This window comes from Oryx dammah, unplaced genomic scaffold (assembly GCF_014754425.2).
Source record: "Oryx dammah isolate SB20612 unplaced genomic scaffold, SCBI_Odam_1.1 HiC_scaffold_15, whole genome shotgun sequence".
NCBI lineage: Eukaryota > Metazoa > Chordata > Mammalia > Artiodactyla > Bovidae > Oryx > Oryx dammah.
In genome coordinates, this window is record NW_024070199.1 from 882,010 (window position 1) to 906,982 (window position 24,973).

General features: G+C 50.1%; 1 protein-coding gene across 3 annotated transcripts in view; it reads left to right on the top strand.

The window, feature by feature from the left end:
• Positions 1-24,562, top strand: part of SMCO4 (single-pass membrane protein with coiled-coil domains 4) — a 78,358-nt gene extending 53,796 nt beyond the window's left edge. For all 3 annotated transcript variants that reach the window (XR_005723723.1, XM_040256497.1, XM_040256498.1), the window contains one exon: positions 23,824-24,562. Coding sequence is in view for 2 of the 3 variants with exons in the window: in XM_040256497.1 (XP_040112431.1) it covers positions 23,905-24,084 (180 nt within the window). In the remaining variant the exon portion in view is untranslated. The remainder of the gene's footprint in view (positions 1-23,823) is intronic.
• Positions 24,563-24,973: the final 411 nt, after the last annotated feature.

The following is a 24,973-nucleotide window of genomic DNA, read 5'->3' on the forward strand; positions in this document are numbered from 1 at the left end:
CAATAAAATTGACAACTACAGCAGAGGAGGGAAAAAAAAGAAAAAAATTCCAAAAGAATCTATAGAACAAGTCAAAACATAAGAATAGTAAATGTTTTTCTTGAGTCACTGCTGTCAGAGTTCTTTCCCTCGCTGGGAGTCACAGCCTACCTCACCTCCCCATGATGCCCTCCAGCACTCTGCTGACCTCTGGACCTTCTGTGTGGGCAGCTCAGAGTCTAATCTGCTCCTACTCCTGTGTGTTCTTGCCACCAGTGTCCACAGCTGTCAGAACTAGTGTGTTTTCTTTTGTGGGAGCTCTCAATGGCCTTTATGTATTCCATAGACACAGAGAGGGGTTCTGGCAGCACCAGGTACTCAGCGGGGTTGGCGGCTAGGGCAGCAGGAAATACAGTGCTCTAGAAGGGTATGGCGACCAGTGTTGGACAGTATGCTCCAGTATTCTTGCCTGGAGAACCCCCTGACAGAGAAGCCTGGCAGGCCACAGTCCACAGGGCTGCAAAGCGTTGGACATGACCTGATGTGACGCTGCAGGCATATACGAAAGACTTCTTTTGCCTCTGGCAGCTCTGCCCCAGTGAGGGTTGAGCATGAAGTTGGTGCAGCTGCTTGGCTTGTGGGGACTCTGGTGGCATCGAGTGTGTAGGGACACGGATTGCCTCTGCTGCAGGAGTTATGGCCCTCTGAGAGTCTTTTTTCCCGCCTCTTATATCTGGTGATCAGAAGGCCTCTTTGGCCAGTCTTTATCCGTAGCTCCAGCCATTGAAGCACTTAGAGGGCTCCCTTGACTGGGGTCCTTCTCTGTTGTTCAGTGCATCAGACACATAGAGGGGCCCCCTGCCTGGGGTCCTACTCTGTAGATCGGTGCATCAGTCACTTAAAGGGGCACCCTGAGCGGGATTCTACCCTGTAGTTCAGTGCGTCAGGCATTTGATGGGCCAGCCTCTCTATTGTTCTCCTACAGATCCTGGCCTGTGGGGAGAGAGGCCACGGTGATGGCTCCACCCCCTATGTGTACTCAGCAGTGTCGCCTTGCTTCCACGGTGCCTGGCTTTCCTCCACCCGCATTTCCCACCACGATCTCCTCCGTCACATCTCCTCATCTGTCTCTCCACAGTCAACAGCAGCCCTCTCCCTGGGATTGCTCCACAATCCCTAAACTCCCGCTCTCAGCTGCTGCGCCTTCTAGGGGACCTGCATCCCGGTCCAGGGTGTGCTTGCCTGTGGCAAGGACTGTCTGATTCTCATTCCACTTAGGCTGCCGCAGCTCAGCGGTTTCACTCTCAGCCTCAAATGTTTCTCCTCTGACTCAGACAGTTGCCCTGATGCGGGGATCAGACGCCTGCTTCAGTTCCCCCACCCACCGAGGGCAGGTCCAGTCCTACTAACACTCCTGGTTTCCCCTAGTTCCTTCGTCCTACTGAGTTTTGCGTGGGTCTACATATTCTTTCCGCTGGTCAGGTCCTCCTGCCTGTCTCAGCTGGTGTTCTGCCTGCACTTCTGCGTCTGAAGGTGTGTTCCTGATGTATCTGTGGAGAGAGATGTACTCCACGTCACCTACCCCTCCACCATCTTGTTCTCTCCTCTGCTTATACCTTTGATAGGAGTTAGTGAACTTGGCTGTCTCATGGGCCCCTCAAGCTTAATGGGTCCCAATTTTAACTCTTAATGGGTCCCTTCTGCCACAGCCCCTTTCCAACCTTCCCTTCCCCCCATCTCATTAAGGAGCACAACTGATAGCTCACTTTTTCAGTCCAGAAACCGGGGAGTCATCTGTTATCCCTTACTCTTCTCTTCCTCCAAATTGCCGAGTCCGAGTGGTGCTTCCGAAGCAGGTCTTGGATTCATCTGCTGCCTTTCCTCATGTGTCTCCCAGGTTGGTGACGTCATTGTTTGCCTGGGTCACTGCAAAGGCCCTTGAACTGGTTGCCCTGTTTCTACTTTTCCTCCATTTTGCTCACCGTGTTGGAGCCAGGGGATCTTTAGCAATGCTTTTCTCATCATTCACTTCTTTCTCAAAGCTGCAATGACCTCCTCCCACACTGGGATGGAGCCCATGCACCCAGCAGGGCCCGTGGAGGGGCCTGTGAAGTCTGGGCCCCGGGCCTGGCTGGAGATGCCACAGCATTGTTGCCGTTGCATTAAAGTAGCTCGTGAGATGCTCTGCCCTTTCACTTTTGACTTCCTGGGCAGATCGAAGTGACTCTGATTTTCCTAGTGCAATAAAATACCTGCTGGCTGGCTAAGGTACACTTAGGGTGGATACAGAGTTCTGGGAAATGGTGAGTGCTTTGTTCCTCAAACCCCAGAATATCAGCCCTGTCAACGCTTAGAACACAGAGGTGGACCACTGGTTCATTTGAAGCCTTGACAAGGCTTGACAACATTTTAGCTCAGGAAATCATGAATGAAACTTTGTTCCAAGCCAGTAGAAGAGAAGACTGACTTTCTACAAGGGAAAAAAAGAGACAGACAAAATACCAGTACACAGCTTTTCTTTTTATACACATTTCTCCTATTGTGATGCCTATTTGCTTTCTTCCCTTTCACCTTTGAACTTTGCTTGTGTGTGTGTGTGTGTGTGTGTGTGTGTGTGTGTGTGTGTAGCCACCTGAAAAGTGGGTTCTGTCTGAATCCAGTGACACTCTCCATTCTCCTCGAGCCTTTCAATCAAGGTAATGGGAATTACTGAAATTCCAGCTTTATTTTTGGTGCACTTTGGCTTCAAATTAGGACAACTTTTCTGTGACCTTGGGTTTGGAATTTTTTTAGTGCCAGTTGGATGAATCACTGTGATGAGCTGCAAGCAAAGAGGATAGCATAATGGGAATAGCAGACGTGGGCTCTTGGTGCAGCATGATGGGCCCTGGGGTGCAGTTTGTCCCCAGATGTAATGGGAGCACAGAGATGAGCCCCCCACTCACCTCAGGGACTGGCTAGTCATGAAATGCTTTCTGGAGTGTGTGACCCTTGAGCTGGGTCTCGAAGGAGGAATTTGCCAAGTGGAAGGGTGGCTGGGAGAAAAGAGGTGTATGAGGGCATTTCAGATAACTGCATGAGTGGAGGCCTGGGTGGTCAGCAAGGAGGGCTCAAGGAGGCTGCATAGCCACTGTAGTTAGAGGCATGGACTGGGCTGGGGGCTGAAAGATGGGCAGGGGTTAGGTCATTCTACAGAATGTCCCCATGGGACTTTACACAAGGGAGATCCTGGAGGTTTGATTTTACAGTAGGGATTCTACAGTCTGGGTCTTTACTTAAAAGGCTTCTCCTGGATGGCAGTGATCTGATTCAGACATGCAGTTTCTTTCAGCAGTTCCTAAGGGTGTGGGTCTCAGAATTCCATAGACTTCCAAGTTCAAGGCATGACTGCAGGCTATCTGCTTCTGGTCACAAGGGTGTCATTAAAAGCTACTGAAATGTGATTGGTGTTGCGCTCGGACCTCCTTGTCCTTGGGTTCTCCACTAGTGACTCTAAGCAGCCTTGGATCAAAAATATTTGAGAAAAAGAAATTCCAGAAAGTTCCAAAAAGCAAAAGATGAATTTGTCACATACAACAACTAATTACATATCCTTTGCATAATGTTAGGTATTACAAGGAATCTAAAGATGATTTAAAGTATATGGAAGGCTGTGCCATAGTTTACATGCAAATACTATGCCATTTTATACCAGGGACTTGGGTGCACATTGAAGACGGGGGTCCTGGAACCAACCCCCTGCAGATCCTGAGGGATGACTGTCATGCCTGCTGGAGTTTCTGGATGAGTCTGTCTCGTCCTTCACTTGGAGGCTAGCTCCTCAACAAGTGACCAGTCATGCGTTTCAGGTTCCCACAGAGCATGAACTTACACAGGCCGTAGAATTTCCCATAGATTTTTGCAAAACAGCACTGTAATAAGAGTGTGCTATTAAAAAAAAAAAAGAGTGTGCTATTGCCAGCATCTTGAATTTGTAACAATTTTTAATTGGTAGAAATCTAGATGTTTAATTATCAATCACTGATAGCTTGGCTTTCTCATTATTAGTTGGTTGATTGTTTACCTTAAAGTGTGAAGTGGTGCCCGTTTACAGCAGGAATGTGTTTTGGCTTATGAGTTTCCAACAGTTCAGTTAAGTCGCTCAGTCGTGTCCGACTGTTTGTGACCCCATGGACTGCAGCATGCCAGGCCTCCCTGTCCATCACCAGCTCCTGGAGTTTACTCAAACCCATGCCCATTGAGTTGGTGATGCCATAGACTTTAAAACATGCATGTGACTTAAACGAGTTATCCACGTGAAAAAGTGAAAGTGTTAGTTGCTCAGCCATGTCCGACTTTTTGCAATTCCATGCTCTATAGCCTGCCAGGCTCCTCTGTGCATGGAATTCTCTAGGCAAGAATACTGGAGTGGATAGCCATTCCCTTCTCCAGGACATCTTCCCTACCCAGGGATCAAACTGGGTCGTGTGCCTTGCAGGCAGGTTCTTTGCTGTCTGAGCCACCAGGGAATGAGTCATCCACACCTTCAACGTGTACATCTCCTGCGTTTGCTTCTACAGTGATTCTTCACAACTACTACTGCATACGTTTTGCTCAGAAGGGGAAAGTGTGTGGAGTGGGTCCACACCCATCCATGGGCAGTGATTTTAGAGAGATTTAGTAATGTTTGTACTACTTAGGGCTTGAGAAAGTAGCAAGGCAAGGCAGGGAAACACAGATTGCAAAAATCTGCGTGAACCAGACAAGGGCCTGACCGACTGGTAGTGGGGATGGAGCAGGAGAATGTGTTGAAAGATGTTTAGGAAAAGGGATTAGTAGGTCTGTTTTGCCAAAAGTTTTACTTTCCTTTTAGGTTCAAAGGATTGATTAACAAAAGAAACCACTCGTTACACACATAAACAATTTCAGTTTTTTGTAGGAGATTATTTGACTTAATTCCAATATGCATTCATTAAAAGAAAAGAAATAGTAACAATAGAAATAGCAGCATAAACATCACCAAATTGGGCCCACCTATATCCAGACTTCAGCAGTGCTGGAAAGGCCCTCATTAACAGCAATCTGGGGTGTCAATTGGGAAATGGTTCCAAGGTGGTGCGTCATCCCATGGGTGACATTTCAGATTGCAATTTTGTGGGCTCCCGTTTGTAATCCCAGGCTGCAAACTGATGTCATCATCAGTTTGCCTGCAAAAACACAGCTCTGGTTTTACACTGTAACCATTTTACAATGTTCATTTCAGTTTGTGAGTCATGAGATTTCGTTAGACCCTGGGGGACTGGCCAGACCTCCAGAGACTCAAAAATTCCAAGACCCACTCCCTTTCTTGATGAAAGTGAAAGAGGAGAGTGAAAAAGTTGCCTTTAAGCTCAACATTCAGAAAATGAAGATCATGGCATCTGGTCCCATCACTTCATGGGAAATAGATGGGGAAACAGTGGGAACAGTGTCAGACTTTATTTTTGGGGGCTCCAAAATCACTGCAGATGGTGATTGCAGCCATGAAATTAGAAGACACTTACTCCTTGGAAGAAAAGTTATGACCCACCTAGATAGCATATTCAAAAGCAGAGACATTACTTTGCTGACTAAGGTCCGTCTAGTTAAGGCTATGGTTTTTCCATTGGTCATGTATGGATGTGAGAGTTGGACTGTGAAGAAAGCTGAGTGCCAAAGAATTGATGCTTTTGAACTGTGGTGTTGGAGAAGACTCTTGAGAGTCCCTTGGACTGCAAGGAGATCCAACCAGTCCATTCTGAAGGAGATCAGCCCTGGCATTTCTTTGGAAGGAATGATGCTGAAGCTGAAACTCCAGTACTTTGGCCACCTGATGCGAAGAGTTGACTCATTGGAAAAGACTCTGATGCTGGGAGGGATTGGGGGCAGGAGGAGAAGGAGACGACAGAGGATGAGATGGCTGGATGGCATCACTGACTCAATGAACGTGAGTTTGAGTGAACTTCAGGAGTTGGTGATGGACAGGGAGGCCTGGCATGCTGCAATTCATGGGGTCGCAAGAGTTGGACACGACTGAGTGACGGAACTGAACTCCCTTTCTTATCTGAAGTGTTGCCTGACTTGCTGTGTTTGCAGGCAGGCAGGGAATCTGGGCAGTGTCCAGGCAGGTCAGAGGCCTGCTCTCCTGCTTTGAAGCCTGAACAAGACTTCCTCCATTTTAATTTCGCTAACATAGGTCTTGGAGTATAATTTGATACAAGGAATTGGGGGAAGGGGAGGCATCCAAAAACCCCCCAAACTTCTGCCTTGGGTGACATTAGTAAGAGGAACAGGTTTAGACCATTCAGTAAATGCTTACTGAACTTCTGGTAGGGGAGGTGTACAGAAATGATGAACTCTTTAAAAAGAAAAGAGTGGAGCAAAGAAGGGCTATTTTAAAGGTGTAGACATAGGCAAAATGGCACCTGATTTTGACTAAGGGGCTCAGACAGGCTTTCTCATCTGTGTGTGAGTAAAGTTGGCCGAGATGAGAAGCTGTGAGCATGAGGGCCTGTGGGCTCTTTCTGTCACCATGTCAGGGGTGCTGGATGCCATACGGGGAACCGGGCAGTGTTGCCGCTGGGTAGATTCTGCACAGCAGCCTGGTTTACTGATGCCTTTTGCAGGATATCTGGACTTTGTCAGTGGTCAGGGCCTGCAGTGAAGCACAAACAACAGGCTTGGAGACCTCGCTGTGGGTCTGTAGCATCTGCTTTGGTGTGATCTTCTCGCCTTCTCTGCTCCTCCTCTTGCTCACCAGGCATCAGGCGCCTGTGGGCCCACATTGTGGTGCTGCAAAGGTGCCATCTGTTCAGGCCCTCCTGCCCTGGTTCTGCTCAGGCCTCACTCCTGCCTCTCCTTGAGGCCTCTGCTGTCTGATCTGATACGGGCCCCTGTAACGCTGTTAGTATTGCAGCGTGCCCTCTGCTGTCACCTTATGCTGCTTTGTCTTTCTTCACAGCACTTCACTCCTTGACACACTGTATTGATTTGTCTTTCATCCATCTGCCTTTCCTGGAATGTATGGTCCATCAGAGCTGGAACTTTGTGTTGTTCGTGATTCTGTCTCCACTGCCAGGATAGTGCCTCATGCACCCAGATGAATCAGTGACTGTCAAGATGGACCGGTCAGTTCATCTGTCTGTATGTGCAGACGAGCAGGGCCTGGCATGCAGTAGGTGCCTGCTAAGTGCTTGATGGAATGAACTGGTGAGTGAGTGACTCCGTGTCATTGGCTAGTCCCCAGCACTTAGGTACCCAGTGAGTGTCTGTTGAAAAGATGAACGGTCTAGAGAGCTTGCCCGTCTCTCTCTGAGGCTGGCCCTCTATGGGGTCAGCCGCAGTAACTGTGTTTAAGAAGGGCAAAAAAAAAAAAAGAGAGAGAGAGAAGGGCCCAGGCATGCAGTCTTGGGTGCATATGGTTGCAGTTGTTCTTTGCATCTGATGTTTCAGTCAATGCTTCACACTCTCTCAGTATGTCTGCCATCAGCCAGGTGCTGCAATTAACTTGCTGTGATTTAGCATAGAGATGAATTTTTCATTTTAAAGATGCCACAAACAACTGGCGCTGGTGATACGTTGGTTGTCAATGAAGCTCATGCCTAAGAGAACACGAGGACGGTGTCCCGTGTCTAGGAGAGAAGGGCTGGTAGCCCACACCTGGCTACAGAGTGTGAGGAAGCCAGAAGCATTCTGTAGCCTTGGGGTTCCACACGGCCAAGGTGCCGCCCATCCTGTGGGCAGATCCTTGGGGTGAGCGTGCGTCCTGTTTTACCTAAAGGTTTGAGGGAAACAACATTTAAAGAATATTGCACCGGACTGGGGAAACAGACTCTTGGAGGGCACAAACAAAACCTTGTGTGCACCAGGACCCAGAGACTCCACAGAGACTGAGCCGGAACTGTGTTTGAGTGTCTCTTGTGGAGGTATGGGTCAGCAGTGGACTGCCATGGGGGCTCTGTGTGCAGCAGACCTGGGTCATACAGCCTGTGGCATAAGCCCTCTTGGAGGAGGTCACCATTAACCCCACTCTAGAGCCACCAGATCTTACACAGGACTGGGAAACAAACTCTTGGTGGGCACAAACTAAACCTTGTGTGCACCAGGACCCAGGAGAAAGGAGCAGTGACCCCACAAGAGACTGAGCCAGACTTGCCCGTGAGTGTCCAGGAGTCTATGGTGGAGGCGTGGTCGGCCGTGGCCTGGTGCAGGGTCAGGGACACCGAGTGCAGCAGTGCACATACAGGACCTTTTGAAGGAGGTCATTATCTTCATTTTCTCTACCATAGTTGGCCTCAGGTCAAACAACAGGGAGGGAACACAGCCCTGCCCATCAACAGAAAATTGGATTAAAGATTTACTGAACATGGCTTCACCCATCAGAAGAAGACCCAGTTTCCCCATCAGTCAGTCTCTCCCATCAGGAAGCTTCCATAAGCCTCTTATCCATCAGAGGGCAGGCAGAAAGAAAACCACAATCACAGAAAACTAATCAAACTGATCACATGGACCACAGCCTTGTCTAATTCAAAGAAACCATGAGCCATGCCCTGTAGGGCCACCCAAGACAGACAGGTTATGGTGGAGAGTTCTGACAAAACATGGTCCACTGGAGAAGGGAATGGCAGACCACTTCAGTATTCCTGTCTCGTGAACCCCATGAACAGAATGAAAAGGCAAAAAGGTATGACACTGAAGGATGAGCTCCCCAGGTCAGTAGGTGCCCAATAAGTTACTGAGAAGAGTGGAGAAATAACTCCAGAAAGAATGAAGAGATGGAGCCAAAGCAACAACATCACCCAGTTGTGGATGTGACTGGTGATGGAAGTGAAGTCCGATTTTGTAAAGAGCAATATTGCATAGGAACCTGGAATGTCAGGTCCATGAATCAAGGTAAATTGGAAGTGGTCAAACAGGAGATGACAAGAGTGAACATTGACATTTTAGGAATCAGTGAACCAAGATGGACTGGAATGGGTGAATTTAAATCAGATGACCATTATATCTACGACTGTGGGCAAGAATCCCTTAGAAGAAATGGAGTTGCCCTCATAGTTAATAAAAGAGTCTGAAATGCAGTACTTGGATGCAGTCTCAAAAACAAGAGAATGGTCTCTGTTCATTTCCAAGGCAAACCATTCAGTATTACAGTAATCCAAGTCTATGTCCCAACCAGTAAAGCTGAAGAAGCTGAAGTTGAACAGTTCTATGAAGACCTACAAGACCTTCTAGAACTAACACCCCAAAAGATATCCTTTTCATTATAGGGGACTGGAATGCAAAGGTAGGAAGTCAAGAGATACCTGGAGTAACAAGCAAGTTTGGCCTTGGAATACGGAATGAAGCAGGGCAAAGGCTAACAGAGTTCTGCCAAGAAAACGTATTGGTCATAGCAAACACCCTCATCCAACAACACAAGAGAAGACTCTACACATGGACCTCACCAGATGGTCAACACCAAAATCAGATTGATTATATTCTTTGCAGCCAAAGATGGAGAAGCTCTACACAGTCAGCACAAACAAGACTGGGAGCTGACTGTGGCTCAGATCATGAACTCCTTATTGCTGAATTCAGACTCAAATTGAAGAAAGTAGGGAAAACCAGTAGACCATTCAGGTATGACCTAAATCAAATCCCTTACAATTATACAGTGGAAGTGACAAATAGATTCAAGTAATTAGATCTGATAGACAGACTGCCTGAAGAACTACGGACGGAGGTTTGTGACATTGTACAGGAGACAGGGATCAAGACCATCCCCAAGAGAAAGAAATGCAAAAAGGCAAAATGATTGACTGAGGAGGCCTTACAATAGCTGTGAAAAGAAGATAAGAGAAAAGCAAAGGAGAAAAGGAAAGATATACCCATTTGAATGCAGAGTTCCAAAGAATAGCAAGGAGAGATAAGAAAGCCTTCCTCAGTGATTAGTGCAAAGAAATAGAGGAAAACAATAGAATGGGAAAGTCTAAATATCTCTTCAAGAAAATTAGAGATACCAAGGGAACATTTCATGCAAAAATTGGCACAATAAAGGACAGAAATGGTATGTACCTAATAGAAGCAAAAGATATTAAGAAGAGGTGGCAAGAATACACAGCAGAACTATACAAAAAAACATCTTCATGGCCCAGATGATCATGATGGTGTGATCACTCACCTAGAGCCAGACATCCTGGAATGTGAAGTCAAGTGGGCCTTAGGAAGCATGACTACAAACAAAGCTAGTGGCGGTGATGGAATTCCAGTTGACTTATTTCAAGTCCTAAAAGATGATGCTGTGAAAGTGCTGTACTCAACATGCCAGCAAATTTGGAAAATTCATCAGTGGCCACAGTACTGTTACAGGTCAGTTTTCTTTCCAATCCTAAAGAACGGCAATGCCCAAGAATGTTCAGACTACACACACAAACTCAATTGCACTCATCTCACACACTAGCAAAGTAATGCCTAAAATCCTCTAAGCCAGGCTTCAACAGTACGTGAACCATGAACTTCCAGATGTTCAAGGTGGATTTAGAAAAGGCAGAGGAATCAGAGGTCAAATTGCCAACATCCACTGGATCATAGAAAAAGCAAGATAGTTTCAGAAAAACATCTGCTTTATTGACAATGTCAAAGCCCTTGACTGTGTGGATCACAGCAAACTGTGGAAAATTCTTGAAGAGACTGGAATACCAGACCACCTTACCTGTCTCCTGAGAAATCTGTATGCAGGTCAAGAAGCAACAGTTAGAACTGTACATGCAACAACAGACTGGTTCCAAATCAGGAAAGGAGTATGTCAAGGCTGTATATTGTCACCCTGCTTATTTAACTTATATGCAGATTACATCATGAGAAATGCTGGGCTGGATGAAGCATAAGTTGGAATCAAGATTGCTGGGAGAAATATCAATAACCTCAGATATGCAGATGACCCTACCCTTATGGCAGAAAGCAAAGAAGAACTAAAGAGCCTCTTGATGAAAGTAAAAAAGGAGAGTGGAAAAGTTGGCTTAAAACTCAGCATTCAGAAAACTAAGATCATGGCATTCGGTCCCATCACTTCATGGCAAATAGATGGGGAAACAGTGGAAACGGTGACAGACTTTATTTTGGGGGGCTCCAAAATCACTGTAGATGGTGACTGCAGCCATGAAATTAAAAGACGCTTGCTCCTTGAAAGAAAAGCTATGGCCAAACTAGACAACATATTAAAAAGCAGAGATATCACCTTGCAGACAAAGGTCGGTCCAGTCAAAGCTATCATTTTTCCAGTAGTCATGTATGGATGTGAGATTTGGACTACAAAGAAAGCTGAACGCTGAAGAATTGATGCTCTTGAACTGTGGTGTTGGAGAAGAGTCTTGAGAGTCCCTTGGACTGCAAGGAGATCCAACCAGTCCATCCTAAAGGAAATGAGTCCTGAATATTCATTGGAAGGACTGATGCTGAAGCTGAAGCTCCAGTCCTTTGGCCACCTGATGCAAAGAACCAACTCATTGGAAAAGACCCTGATGCTGGGAAAGATTGAAGGTGGGAGGAGAAGGGGATGACAGAGGATGAGATGGTTGGATGACATCATTGACTCAATGGACATGAGCTTGAGCACGCTCCTGGAGTTTGTGATGGACAGGGAATCCTGGCCTGCTGCAGTCCGTGGGGCTGCAAAGAGTCGGACGTGACTAAGCGACTGAACTGAACTGAAAACAAATATGGCTCTTTGTTGGAGGGGAATTCAAATAGCTTAGTGGTTACAGCTGGGTTCTGAAACTAGACTGGGTGCATTTGAATCTGTCCCACCACTTCCTTGCTTCATGATCCTGGCAAGTTACACTGACTTTCAAGACCTCATTTCTCAGGACATCCCTGGTGGTCCAGTGGCTATGACTCTGAGCTCCCACTGCTCGGGTTCCCAATGATCCAGTTTCGATCCCTGATCCAGAAATTAGATCCTACGCATCCCAGCTAAGAGTTCACATGCTATAGCTAAGTTCCCATGCCGCAGCTAAGCATCCTGCATGCCACATCAAAGACCGAAGAACCTGCGTGTCAGACCGAAGACCTGGCATAGCCAAATTAAAAAAAGAAACAAAAATATTCCTTGCCTGGGACACTAAGAGCCCCCTTAGCACAGTGCCATGCACATCCCAAGTGAACAGCAAGGGCTAATATATATAATCACTCGGCATTTTCAAATAAAAGAGGAGACAATTACAATTTTAGTCTTGTATTGGCTTTGCCTCCAGGAATGATTCTCCACCCCTCTCTGCCATGTTTGAGATGGAAAAGTTAGAGAAACACTGCCTTAAAAAAATAGACGTCCAGTGCAGTGCATGTAATTGGCTGGTATGATCTCTTCAGGAATTTTCCTTCAACCTTGTCTTAGTTTTCACCTGTCACAGAGTTGTGCTCTCATTACCAAAGTGATAAGTTAATGATGCTTACTTTCAGTACCTGGTATCTAAGAGGACCTAGTTGAATAGCAGATGAGGTTCAGGGAACCTGCAGGTTTGACTCAAGAATTGCCACTTAAGGAATGACGATACCTAGAAGAGCTTGTAACTTCACATGTGTTTCTTTTATTTCATTCTCATAAGAGCCTGTTATTCATCAAGGTGAAAAAGGCTGTCAGGCTGTTTCTGCGACTTCTTCTGGGAATGAGACTGAAACATTTACCAGCCCTTCCTGGTCTCCTTCCAGTGTTTTTTTTTTGACTACAAGTCATTTTCCACGGATTGAAGTGGCATTTTCCCTAATGAAACAAAATATGAAATATCAGAGCATGCTGCACATAATAAGGTTGCATTGGTGTTCAGTCACTAAGTCGTATCCAATATCATCCGTAAAACTTTGGTTTTAATTTGTGTGGTATGTGCTGCTGTTAACTGTATTTCTTTCTGGGCATCTTAACCATTTCAAAACCATTTTGGACCCTCTTACAGGACTTTCACATTCCTTTGCTTCTGCTTAGTCGTCTCCTTTGCTCTTTCTGTGGTTGAGTTTGCTTCAGGTCAACTAGTTAAAACAAATTGCTGTGCTTGAAGTTTGCTGATCACTGTAAATTGTACTCTGACTTGTCTTCGAAGGAGGGCGGTGGGCCGTCACGGTTTAGTGATGAGCTCCATCAGCAGCGGGGCGTCCATCGCTTTGCCTGCCTCATGACCACCCCCCGTCTTTCCCCTGCCCCTGTGTGTGCCTCTGCTTCGGCCACAGAGCCGTGAGTCGTCGTATTGTTTCACACTCCCTTTCCAGTCTGCTGGTGAGTTGTGTTGGCACTCCCTTCAGAAAGAGCTAGCATACCTGCCCCTCCAGGGACCAAGCCACCACGTCCCTCCTGAGTGGCTCACTGGCATCTGACCCCTTTCCTGGCCTCGGCCCTGGCTTCCCACAGCCAGCAGCCCAGCGTTGCTCTTCTCATCACAGGCAGAGCCATCCAGTGTCTTCAGACTTGCCTCGGTCACTTTCTCACCTCCTGGAGTCTCTGGTCCAATGTCACTTTTTCAGGAACCTTCTTTGATTGATTTCTCTAAATTTGCAGCTTCTGTTTCCCTCATCTTTATTTTCTCTAAAGCATGTAGCATCATCTCACACATAGTCTATCCATTCATCGGTTGTCCACCCCCCAAGTTCCTGTGAACTACCCACCATGTCTCCTGACATAGACGCTCAAAACATATTTGACTGCTAGGAATTTTTATCCCTGTTTTAGATACAGTCATTGAAGGTCTAAGAGACTAAAGATTCCTTGCCCAGACCCTACAAGTGCCAGGATGGGAGTTAGAACCCAGACATGAAGTTGCCATGTACACTCCTCTTTCTCGTTAAAAAGGGCAGTGGTAGATAGGATGCAGTCACCACGTGAGGAGACAGATTCCACGCAGAAGCGCTTGGCAGGAAAGCTCCTCATCTGGCTTATTGAGACCCCCAGCTTTTTACGCCTGTGTTATTCAGCAACCCACCCTGAGGTTCTTTTAGTGTTCCGGATTTTTATTTAGGAGTAGCTGACCCTGCTATTACCTATTTTACCCCACCCAATTACCTATTTTCTTCTTTTCCTAGCCTTGATGAGAGAAGTGTGCGCGCGGGTTGGTGCCTGTCAGCGTCTGTCTATCTGTCTGCTCGATGCCCCAAGGCCGTGTGCAGCGGGGTGCTGCAGCCTGAGGGGCTGTCTCTGTGTGCTCATGGCTGCGCCCCCGGGAGGCACAAATGTCAGCCGCACGTGCAGACTCCCAGCCTGCTCAGTTTTCCCGGAGACCCGCCGGGCTCTGCCCCTTCTAGCCCGCAGGCGGAAGTGGGGTCATCACTGGCCCCTTGTGGCTAAATCTGAGGATAGAAAGTGAAGCAGCCTCCCCTCGATGAGCCGCTTACGTTTCCCTGCACTCAGGACAGCTTCCTGGGGTTCGTGGCTGGGAGCTTGGAGCAGGTAGGCCTCCTGATGCTGCACGTTCCGATGACGCAGCCAGGAGAAGAGCTGGTGAGGTCCCGCGCCCCCTGCGCACACACCCTTCTTGGTGGTGGTGGGTTAGCCGCTCAGTTGTGTCTGACTCTTGGCTCATCGGCCCATGGGATTCTCCAGGCAAGAATTAGTGGAGTGGGCTGTCATTTCCTTCTCCAGGGAGTCTTCCTGACCCAGGGATCGACCTGGGGTCTCCTGCATTGCAGGCGGATTCTTTACCATCGAGCCACCAGGGAAGCCCACCCCCTCTTCTGTGCTGTTTGAAAGTGAAAGTGAAGTCGCTCAGTCGTGTCCTACGACCCCATGGACTGTAGCCTACCAGGCTCCTCCCTCCATGGGATTCTCCAGGCAAGAGTACTGGAGTGGGTTGCCATTTCCTTTCCAGGGGATCTTCTTTTGTTTGCATTCCTGATTTGGAAGTAGGAGAAGCCTGAAGCATTTTCTCCATGAGCACCTCATGCTCACTGCCTTTTCTGGAGACAGGAGGTCCAGGGGCTTTGAACTGGTGGACAGCACGGAGGTGGGCAGCAGTCTCCAGCTGTCACCCTTGGGAGTGGTCTCCCCCGGGGCTGCCCCTGGGCCTGGTTTCTGTCCTCCCGTCGCCGGTGTGGGGAGGAGGGCTGCAACCCACAGCCCTTCCACATGGTCACCGGGACATGCTGCTCCTTTTGGCGCTCTTTGAACGGCCAGGGACATCCCGGGGGCCTTTCAGGCCGCCTAACCCATGGTGAGTCCAAGCAGCAGGCAGTGTGTCTTTAAACCCAGGACAGCGGCCCAGCCTGTTGGGGGGTGTGCAGGATACCGTCCAGGACTTGGGGCAGGTCTGGGACAGGCTTTACCCTCTGCCAAGTGAGGCAAGCTATGGAAGGCCTGGCTCCCGCTCACCCTGCCCGCTCCGCACAGCCTCCCTTGGGAGCTAACAGGCAGGAGCCTATGTGGACCCTTGACCCTGTGCCCCGTCACTCCGTGTGCTTCTAAGGGATGGCCTGGCCGCCTGGAGGCAGCTGTAGGACTAGAGCAGGCAGAGGTGGGGCAGAATCCTAGATGCACTCTGGCCTGGCTCTTCTCTGAGCCTCAGTTCCCTTGTCTGCAAAGTGGGATATAGGTTTATGTATTTGTAGAGGGATTTAGTGGGGCCTCCCGGGTGGCTGAGTGGTAAAGTATCTGACTGCAATGCAGGAGACCCAGGTTTGATCCCTGGGTCAGGAAGATCCCCTGGAGAAGGAAATGACAACCCACTCCAGTATTCTTGCCTGGAGAATCCCATGGACAGAGGATACTGGCAGACTACAGTCCATGGGGTTTCAAAAAGTCAGACACAGCTTAGCAACTGAGCACACATACATGCAGAGGGGTTTAGTGCAGTAGTCCAGCAGGAAGTGAGTCTTCAGGATGTGATAGGTGACACTCTTAATTGTGGGGTGACCGAGAGGCACTGTGGGGTCATGCAAAGAGGACGCATAGACTTGGAATTAAGTCCAAGTTCAAATCCTCGATCCATTCATTCATTCAGTGTTTAATGAGTGATGATGATTTTTGAATTGTGGTGCTAGAGAAGATTCTTTAGAGTCCCTTGGACTTCAAGGAGATCAAACCGATCAGTCCTAAAGGAAATCAACCCTGAATATTGATTGCAAGGACAGATCCTGAAGCTGAAGCTTCAATACTTTGGCCACCTGATGGAAAGAGCTGACTCACTGGAAAAGACCCTGATGCTGGGAACCATTGAGGGCAGGAGGAGAAGAGGGTGAGATGGTTGGATGACATCACCGACTCAATGGACATGAGTTTGAGCAAACTCTGGGAAACGGTGAAGGACAGGAAAGTCTGGCGTGTGCTGCAGTCTATGGGGTTGCAAAGAGTCATAACTTAGTGACTGAACACACACATTATGGGATTTACACTGGGATTGAGACTGTGTTGGTTAGTCGTTGATGTGGGCAAATCACCATGCTTTCTGAAACTCAGTTTCTTCATATAAAGTGGGAGTGAGGATACCAACCTTGTGTTGAGAATGAGATGAGCATTTCTAAGTGGCAGCTAGCTGCTTGGTTATTTTCTGCTATAACTTTTTCTCCTCTACTGAGGCATTTTCCGCTGTAACTCTGTGGTTAGTATGTAAGATAACTGCTTGTATTAAACTCTCCCACCTTTGATGTTCAATCCAGAGGTGCTTGTTTGAGCACCTGTTATGTGAGAAGCATCTGGCCAGCCTAGGGGAAGTGCATGGTCCTGTGGGAACATCAGAGGCCAGTGCTGCAATAAAGGCATAACCTGAGTGCTGAGCTGGTGCCAAGGAGGGAGTGCTGAAGGCCGGGCGTAGGGTGGACCACGGGTGAGTGCACCGAGAGGATGCCAGTGCATGGGGAAGGGCATGAGAGTTACGCACGGGGAGGGCGCGTGACAGAGCTCCGGCGTGGGCGTGACCATGGACATGGGGTATGAGTGCGTGGGATGAGTGCTCAGGTGTGTCAGTAGCTGTGGGTTGCACGAGGTGTGAGGAGGCTGGAGAGATCCACTGGGGCTGGACTGTGAGAGGTCTCAAGTCCTAGCCGTTGTGAGTTACGGCTGTGATGTGGGAACTTCTCAGGGGCTGAACCTGGTGCTTATTTGCATGGGGCAGGCACAGGACTGCTCAGTTAGAGTGCCCTGTGAGCCACTCATGGATTCTGACGCTTCCGAGTAGCCCACATTAAGACAGAAGAAAACAGGTGAAATAACTTTAATAATATACTGTATTGGACCTAGTATCTCCAAAATACTATCATTTCTTGTAATTAATATAGAAGATATTAATGAGATATTTTATATTCTTTCTTTTAGTACTGAGTCTTCAATCTCTGGTGGGTATTTCAAATATTTCAAATTACAGTACAGCTCAGTTTGGATTGCACCATGTCTCAGGGCTCGTAGCTAGCTGCATGTGACTCTGGCTGCCATACTGGGCAGTGCAGGCCTAGCCCATCTGGGATACGGGAGCTGGGCCTGGTCTCCATGATTCTGAACCTCCCTTCAGTTGCCATGTCAGCCTACTTCTCCCATTAAACCTCTGGGAAAACCTGCCCAACAGCAGATTGGTAACTGGTGGTTTTCAGCAGGGAAGAGAGAAAAACTGGGGGATTCTGTCATCCAGGGGTTATATGGTTCAAAACCAAAACAGGGGCAGAATTCCCTGGTGTCTCCCTCCTTACCTGCATCTGCACTGCACAAACATCCCTGGAGACTGAGTTACTCTGCATTAGCTTATTGAGCATCTAGTTTGGCCTGTTAATCAATACTTGAGTCTTTCTCTTTTTTTTCCAGTAATTCCACAAAACAGGTTATCTTGTCCCATTTTACAGAGGAAAGCCCATGAGAGATTTAAGTACATTGCCCAGGGTTGTATAACTAGACATGGTGCAGCTGAGGCTCGTGAGTATCTAGTTTGGCCTGTTTTTGAGCATCGAGTTTGACCTATTAATCAATACTTCGGTCTTTCTCTTTTTTTCCAGTAACTCCACAAAACAGGTTTTCTTGTCCCATTTTACAGAGGAAAGCCCATGAGAGATTAACTACATTGTCCAGGATTGTATAACTAGACATGGCACAGCTGAAGCTCAAACCTGGTATCAAACCCACGTTCTAACCTCTGCTCCTGACTGTTTCCCTCATAAGTTCTAAGGATGTTATGCACATTATGATCTCTAAGTTGGAAGAAATATACATAAAGCTTTTAATAAGCACGTGTATGTATACATGTATATACACACATGCACACGCATATATAGAAAAGGCTATGGTTTTCCTGGTAGTCATGTACGGATGTGAAAGTTGGACTGTAAAGGAGGCTGAAGCCAAAGAGTCGATGCTTTTGACTCTTGAGAGTCCCTTGGACAGCAAGATCAAACCAGTCAATCTGAAAGGAAATCAACCCTGAATATTCATTGGAAGGACTGATCCTGAAACTCCAATACTTTGGCCACCTGAGGCGAAGAGCGACTCATTGGAAAAGACCCTGATGCTGGGAAAGATTGAGGGCAGGAGGAGAAGGGGTTGAGATGGTTGGATGGCATCACCGACTCAATGGATATAAGTTTAAGCAAGCTCTGGGGGATGGTGAAGGACAGGGAGGCCTCCTGTGCTGAAGTCCATGGGGTCACAGAGTCAGACACAACTTAGACATAAGTTCAGTCTTAGTGACTGAACAAAACTATAGCAAAAAGACTGGAAAGCTTTGCAAAAATCCATAAAATGAGACAAAACTAAAGGATGTGTTTCCTCCTCTTCTCTACTCTCCTCCCTTCTATCCACGCACTGGGGACCAGTTGGAATGTTCCAGTGCTAACCAGTTGCTATGGGCCTGTTGGCGGGGGAGGGGCATCGGTGGAACTCCAGTGTTTGTGAAGTCTTCCATTTCTTTGGTAGGGGAGCTCGAGACAGCGGGGTGGCCAGGGGGCAGTCACAGTTGGGCTCTAAAGCTAGAACTCAGCTAGTGGCCTCGATCCAGCCTGGGCTGCTTGCTGGGAAAGAGCCAGACTGCACCTCGTGAGCTTCATCTTCGACTTTCTCTCTGACGGAGGCTGGTGAGCAGTGATGTTGCCGCAAAGGGGGTAAAGGGTTGGGAAGGTCCATGGGGAAGGCACCGGAGGATGGTGAGGAGTTGGGCTTCCGGGTCAGACCGCTGTGGGTTTGACTTAGGACTCTGCCATTCCCTCATTTTGGTCTCTTTGTTTGTAAAACTGGAGCAATCATTTTAGCCAGGGCTCCTTCATTAGAGGCCACAGTGACCCACTGGAAATAACTCCAGTTCAAAGAGATGTCTATGCTAGGATTCAGAAGCATGTGTACACAGGTCGGCTCGGGAGCCTGTGGCCAGCAGGCCCTTGCAGGCTGTGCTGGAGACAGCAGCGGACCTGCTCCTCAGCTCTCAGGAGCCCCTGCACCCCAGCTCCTGTCCGCAGCGCGGCCTCCTCTGCCGGCTGCTGCACGTGGCCTCAGGTTGCTTCCCTAGCACCCGCCCCTGCAGGGTTTTCCAGCTTCAGTGTCCATTCAGGTTTCTTAGTTTAGACTTCTGAAATAGAGGCGGATTGGCCCGACTTCCTTTCCAGGCAGCGCCACACATTCCAAAGGTCTGGCAGACCTGGGGGAGCCACCCCGGGACTGGCTAGCCCCCTGGTCCAGGCGGCTGCGGCCAGAGTGGGTGAGCCGGTCCTCAGCCTGCCGGGGGCGGGGCACGGACACAGAGGACGCAGTGGAGTTGGCCGTGTGGGCTGGTGTTTCCCTTCTCGGCTTGACTTCTCCCTCTCCACCAGGATTATTCCTGCCTCCTGTTCCCTTGAGCCTGCCTCCCAGCTCCTTAGGTTTCCCCGGAAGCCCTCCGCTCTTTCACTGAGAAGGGGAAAGCCTCTCGTCCCCGCCAGGCCGTTCAGACCTGCCCCCTCCTGAACCCGTCGTCTTTGTCTTGCCTCCCACTGGATCCCAGCTCCTGCCTTTGCTTCTCTCAAAAGCAGAGCTGTCCTTCTGTGCTCTCAGCTGTCTCCTGAAGATACCCCTCCTTCAGCCTTGAGGTTTTCTCCCTTCTGTGGGAGTCCTCATACATCCTCAGGTTTCTCTGGACCCCCCAGGGGCTTCCTGCGGAGCTTCAGACCAGCTGTCTGTCCAAGGACCGGACCCAGGGCTGGGTGTGAGTCTCTGGCCACGAGCCCTCACAGGACTAAGCAGTTTGTGATGGGATGTTGATCAGCTGTGCACCGCAAACACTTTGGTTCAGCTGACATTTTTTTCACGGTGAAACTTTCTCGATGAAGGAGGAGGTGTGTCATTTACAGTCGGGCGCAGCTTCTGTCTGCTCAGGGACAGTGTGTGGCCTCTGCTGTAATAGCCGCAGCCTGGGCGCTCCCCTCCCCCCCCCTAAATGCAGTTCCTCTGGGCAGCTCCCCGAGTCACCTGGTCCAGAGGCTCCTACTTCACAGCATGCTCTTCTCGACTCTTGGTCCCCAGGGCCCCACAGTCTTTTCCCTTCTTCACTCACGTCTTCTCCACAGGCTCCCCCGTCCCCCAAACCCCCACTCCCACAGATACACACACACACACACACACGTGCGCGCACACACACACACACGTGCGCGCACACACACACGCGCGCTCCCTGTGCTCGCTGTCAGATGCTCAGGCTAGGCCCTCTTCTGCATCTGCCTTGTCCTTGCCAAGCTCTCGTCCTCAATCGCTGGTGACTTGCAGTACAGACCTTGAGCCCAGGCCGATTTCTAGACTCATGTCCTCCCCACTTCCTGAGTATCTTCATGCTGGCGTCTGACGGGCTGCCTCACGTGTGGATAGGTGCAAGCAGAGCCCTGATGGTCTTTCTGAAATCCAGCCCCACTTCCCATGATTCCCCTTGACCTCAGTGAGGGTGGTCACCATCCACCCAGATGCTCAAGCTCCAAACCTGAGGTCTTCCCCATGACTCTCTTTCCCTCTCGTGCCATGTCTAATCTGTCCTTAGGTCTTGTTCGTTGTATCAAACCTGGCTTCCCTGGTGGCTCAGATGGTAAAGAACCTGCCTGCAACGCAGGAGACCCAGGTTTGATCCCTGGGTCAGGAAGATCCCCTGGAGAAGGGAATGGCTACCTACTCCAGTATTTTTGCTTGGAGAATTCCATGGACAGAGGAGCCTGGCGGGCTACAGCCCATGGGGTTGCAAAGAGCTGGACACTCCTGAGCAACTTTCACTCTCACCCTCATCTTTATCACTACTGGTTGTCCCCACCATGTCTGAGCCACCCTTGTCCCTCCCTGGCCAGCTCTAAGCACCTTCCTTTTCATCCCCCTATACCCAAGTCTCCACGGACAGGCCTAAAGAGCTTTTTAAAGCTTGCGCCTCCCTGTATGCAGCCCTCACGCTGCTCTGAGAGTGAAGCCTGACCCCTATCCATGGTCCAGCAGCCCCTGGGTGGCCTGGCCTCACTGCCATCTCCACATCCCCTCTTGTTACCCTTTGGGCTCTGTCCTCTCCCTCTGCCTGCCGCCCTTCCCCAGGCTTTGTCCCGTTGGACCCTTTCTCCTCCCCTCGGCTGTCAGCTCAGAGGCGTTTCCCCTCCCTCCCCATCACCCCCTCTTCGGCTGAAGGAGCGCTCCAGGCTGTGTTTCAGGCCCATGGCACGGGTGACTGAGCAGGGAGGCCACCCCTGAGCCTGTGTTTGTCCTCTAAGTCCTGGCCAGACCTGCACTGTCCCCAGGAATGAGGCTTTTTTAAGCCTCGAGGAACTTCTGACACTGAGGCTTTGTGAAGCCCCAAACCATTCCGCCAGCAAGTGACCGTCCTGAGTTTGAACCCAGGTTAGCCTGCCAGTTCTCTGAAAGATTTGAAAAGGAGGGTTTGTAAAAAAGGAGAGTTTGAAAAGCCAGGGGCTCCTACACCTGTCAGGTCCTAAAAAGTAGCGGCCTGCTGGGAGAGGGCTCCTAGTCTCTTATCACTCCTCTCGTCCCAGACCCCAGTATCTTTTTTGTATCATCCATAGTCAGGTGGAGTTTCTCAAAGTGCAAGAGGGCTGATGTTACTGTAGCAGGATGACATGATGCCAGCCAACAGCAAATAGTAAATGTTCCGGGCAGCCCCATTTAGGCAAACATATGATTCCGTCAGGCTTTGGAAAATAGCCGTTATTCCTTTCTTAAGAAAGGCGTCCTTCCCCAGCTGGGAACTCACATTCCATGTCCTGCCACTTCACATGTCTCTCTTAGAGGAGTACTGGTGCCCGCTGCTCCTCTGCCTCCCAAAGGGCCTGACTCGTACCAGGGCCCGGGAGGTTTTGGTGGGCGTTTGTCTTTTATTTCCCTGCCCAGTACTCACTCTCTGCTCCTTCACTGTACTCAGAGAACACTCGCCTCGCTGTGGAGATTGGATGGCTGGGCTGCGGGTGTACTGGGCCTCAGCGTGTCTGGTCATGCACACGTGGTGACGCAGGAAAGCTGGGCCCCGGGGGGTCCTCCGGAGCAGTGACAGCGGCCTGTCTGGTCCGCCTCACCCCCCACCCCGCCTGGCTCCAGGCAGCGGCCAGGCTGCGCTCTAGCCCGAGGCCGCCTTGAGACCGTAGGTGTCAGTGGGCTCCCAGGATGGCTGTTGGCTCCGGAGTGCTCAGTTGTATCTGATTCTGCAACCCCACAGACTGCAGCCTGCCAGGCTCCTCAGTCCATGGGATTTCCCAGGCAAGAATACTGGAGTGGGCTGCCATTTCCTCCTCCAGGGGATCTTCCCGACCCAGGGATCGACCCCCCATCTCCTACACTGCAGGCAGGTTCTTTACCACTGAGCCACCAGGGAAGCCCCTTGTCACACAGTTTCCTTGATCCCGTGCGGTGCCCAAGGCCACGGCCTAAACTCAATTTAAGTCGGCCACAGCCTGTTTCTGTTGCTTTAAACTTGGGATGGGACTTGCACGGAGTTACGCCTGGGTTTCCTTCCTTCCCCGCCCCCGACAGCACCGCTGCACCCCCGGAGCACAGACTTTACAGACGTGGGTTGAGTGGGCGGTGGGGCCCTGGGTTCAGCCGGTCTCCCCTTATGTCTGTCTGTGCCAGCTCTCCACTCCGCCTGCAGCCCAGGGTGCACCCTTGGAGCATGCTCTCTGTGCACACAGACCGAGGGTGCCATGCCTTCCTCAGCCCCGCGAGCAGAGCCTGGCACGTAGGAGGTGTGGGTGGGCGGGCGAGGGAACCCACGGAGAGGCAGAGGCAGCAGTACCCGGGCTCTCTGCAGCCCCACTGAGGCGGCCCCGGTCGGGGGAGCCGTGGGCGGTACGGCGCTGGGCTTGGCTGGGGAGATGGTGGGTTTAGAACGAGGTAAGTACATGGAGCCTTGGGCGGGAGAAGGGTGCCTCCCACCCGCTGAGGGGAGGCGGCAGTCAGCCCTCTCTTCATACCATGAAAGCTGCTGCTGCTAAGTCGCTTCAGTCATGTCCGACTCTGTGCGACCCCATAGACGGCAGCCCACCAGGCTCCCCCGTCCCTGAGATTCTCCAGGCAAGAACACTGGAGTGGGTTGCCATTTCCTTCTCCAATGCATGAAAGTGAAAAGTGAAAGTGAAGTCGCTCAGTCGTGTCCGACTCTTAGCGACCCCATGGACTGCAGCCCACCAGGCTCCTCCATCTATGGGATTTTCCAGGCAAGAGTACTGGAGTGGGGTGCCATTGCACTGGTGTCCATCTGTGCCCACGCCCGGCCGGCTGCTGTGGGGCTGAGAAGCCCTGTCTCATTGCCCAGGAAATCCCTGGCCTGTCCCCGCCGCCCACCGTCCGGAGGCGTGGCCAGGCCTCTTCTGTCCTTCCCCCTGGGCCTTGACTCCCAGATCCTCCTTGGTTTAGCGGTTGCCTTTCACTGTGGATTCCTTTTCCCTTTGCCTTGGTTCTTGACTGTGGTTCTCTCGCAGGAGATCCGGCGCCTTGACCTGAGGGGTGTGGTCCTCCCGTCGGAACCGGCTCCAGACGCGCCCTCCTAGCAGCCCGGAAAGATGCGGCAGCTCAAGGGGAAGCCCAGGAAGGAGACGTCCCGGGACAAGAAGGAGCGGAAGCAGGCAATGCTGGAGGCGCGGCGGCAGATCACCACAGTGGTGCTGCCCACGCTGGCCGCGCTGGTGCTGCTCATCGTGGTGTTTGTGTACGTGGCCACGCGCCCTGCCAGCGCCGAGTGAGGGCGCAGACAAGTGGCTTCCGTGCGCAGGGTCTCCTGAGCTCTAAGCAGGGGCCCCCTGTTTTCTCTGGTCTGTGACTTGATTAAAGTTTCTCCACTTTTCTCGGGAAGGGAATAGGGAACGTTTTTTCACTGAATGTGCCATACACCTTATGGTCCACTTCATGTGCCTTTCAGACTTCAAAGCCGTGTGTGTGTGTGTGTGTGTGTGTGTGTGTGTGTGTGGTGTGTGTGTTTCTCTCCTCTAATCGATATGTCGACAGCTTCACCTGGTGAGAGGAGGAATCTCTGGGTCACGGATCAGTTGGGATCAGTGCTTCTTACCCCATCCCTGTTGCTTTGAACATGACTCTTTCCTACACGTGTTCACGATTTCCGAAGGGACTGTAATTCTTCTCTGTGCTTCATGTGATTTGAAATATATGTCGATTCAAAAGTGAAATATTTATTTTTTGAATAAAGGAGATAATAGCCTTAAATTGGACGTTTGTCTTGTTTTGCCAGGAGGTGGTCTTTGCTCTTCAGGGACCACAAGAAGGTGTTGTCTGTCTGTGGGGGTCCTCCCTCTGGCTGGGCAGTGTCCCTCTGGCCTCCAGTCCCCTGGGCTTTGTCCACCTTGCCCTTCATTCCCCACTGTGAATCACTTTCAATAAAATCATGCTATTTGACTGGCTCATTTTAAGATTGAGAGAATCTCAAGAGGGCCAGAAAGGAGGCATTAATCGGTCTGTTACAGCGAACTAAGAGTTGTCCACAAGCACTTTAGACACCGGTGAGCAAAGAGTACCACAGACCTGCACTTGGAGGTCCAGCTCAGGCTTTGTTCTGTCCTGCAGAGGGGCCAGCAGGCACATTCCAGCTGAGTTTTGGGTGCAGGCTGGATGGGCTGC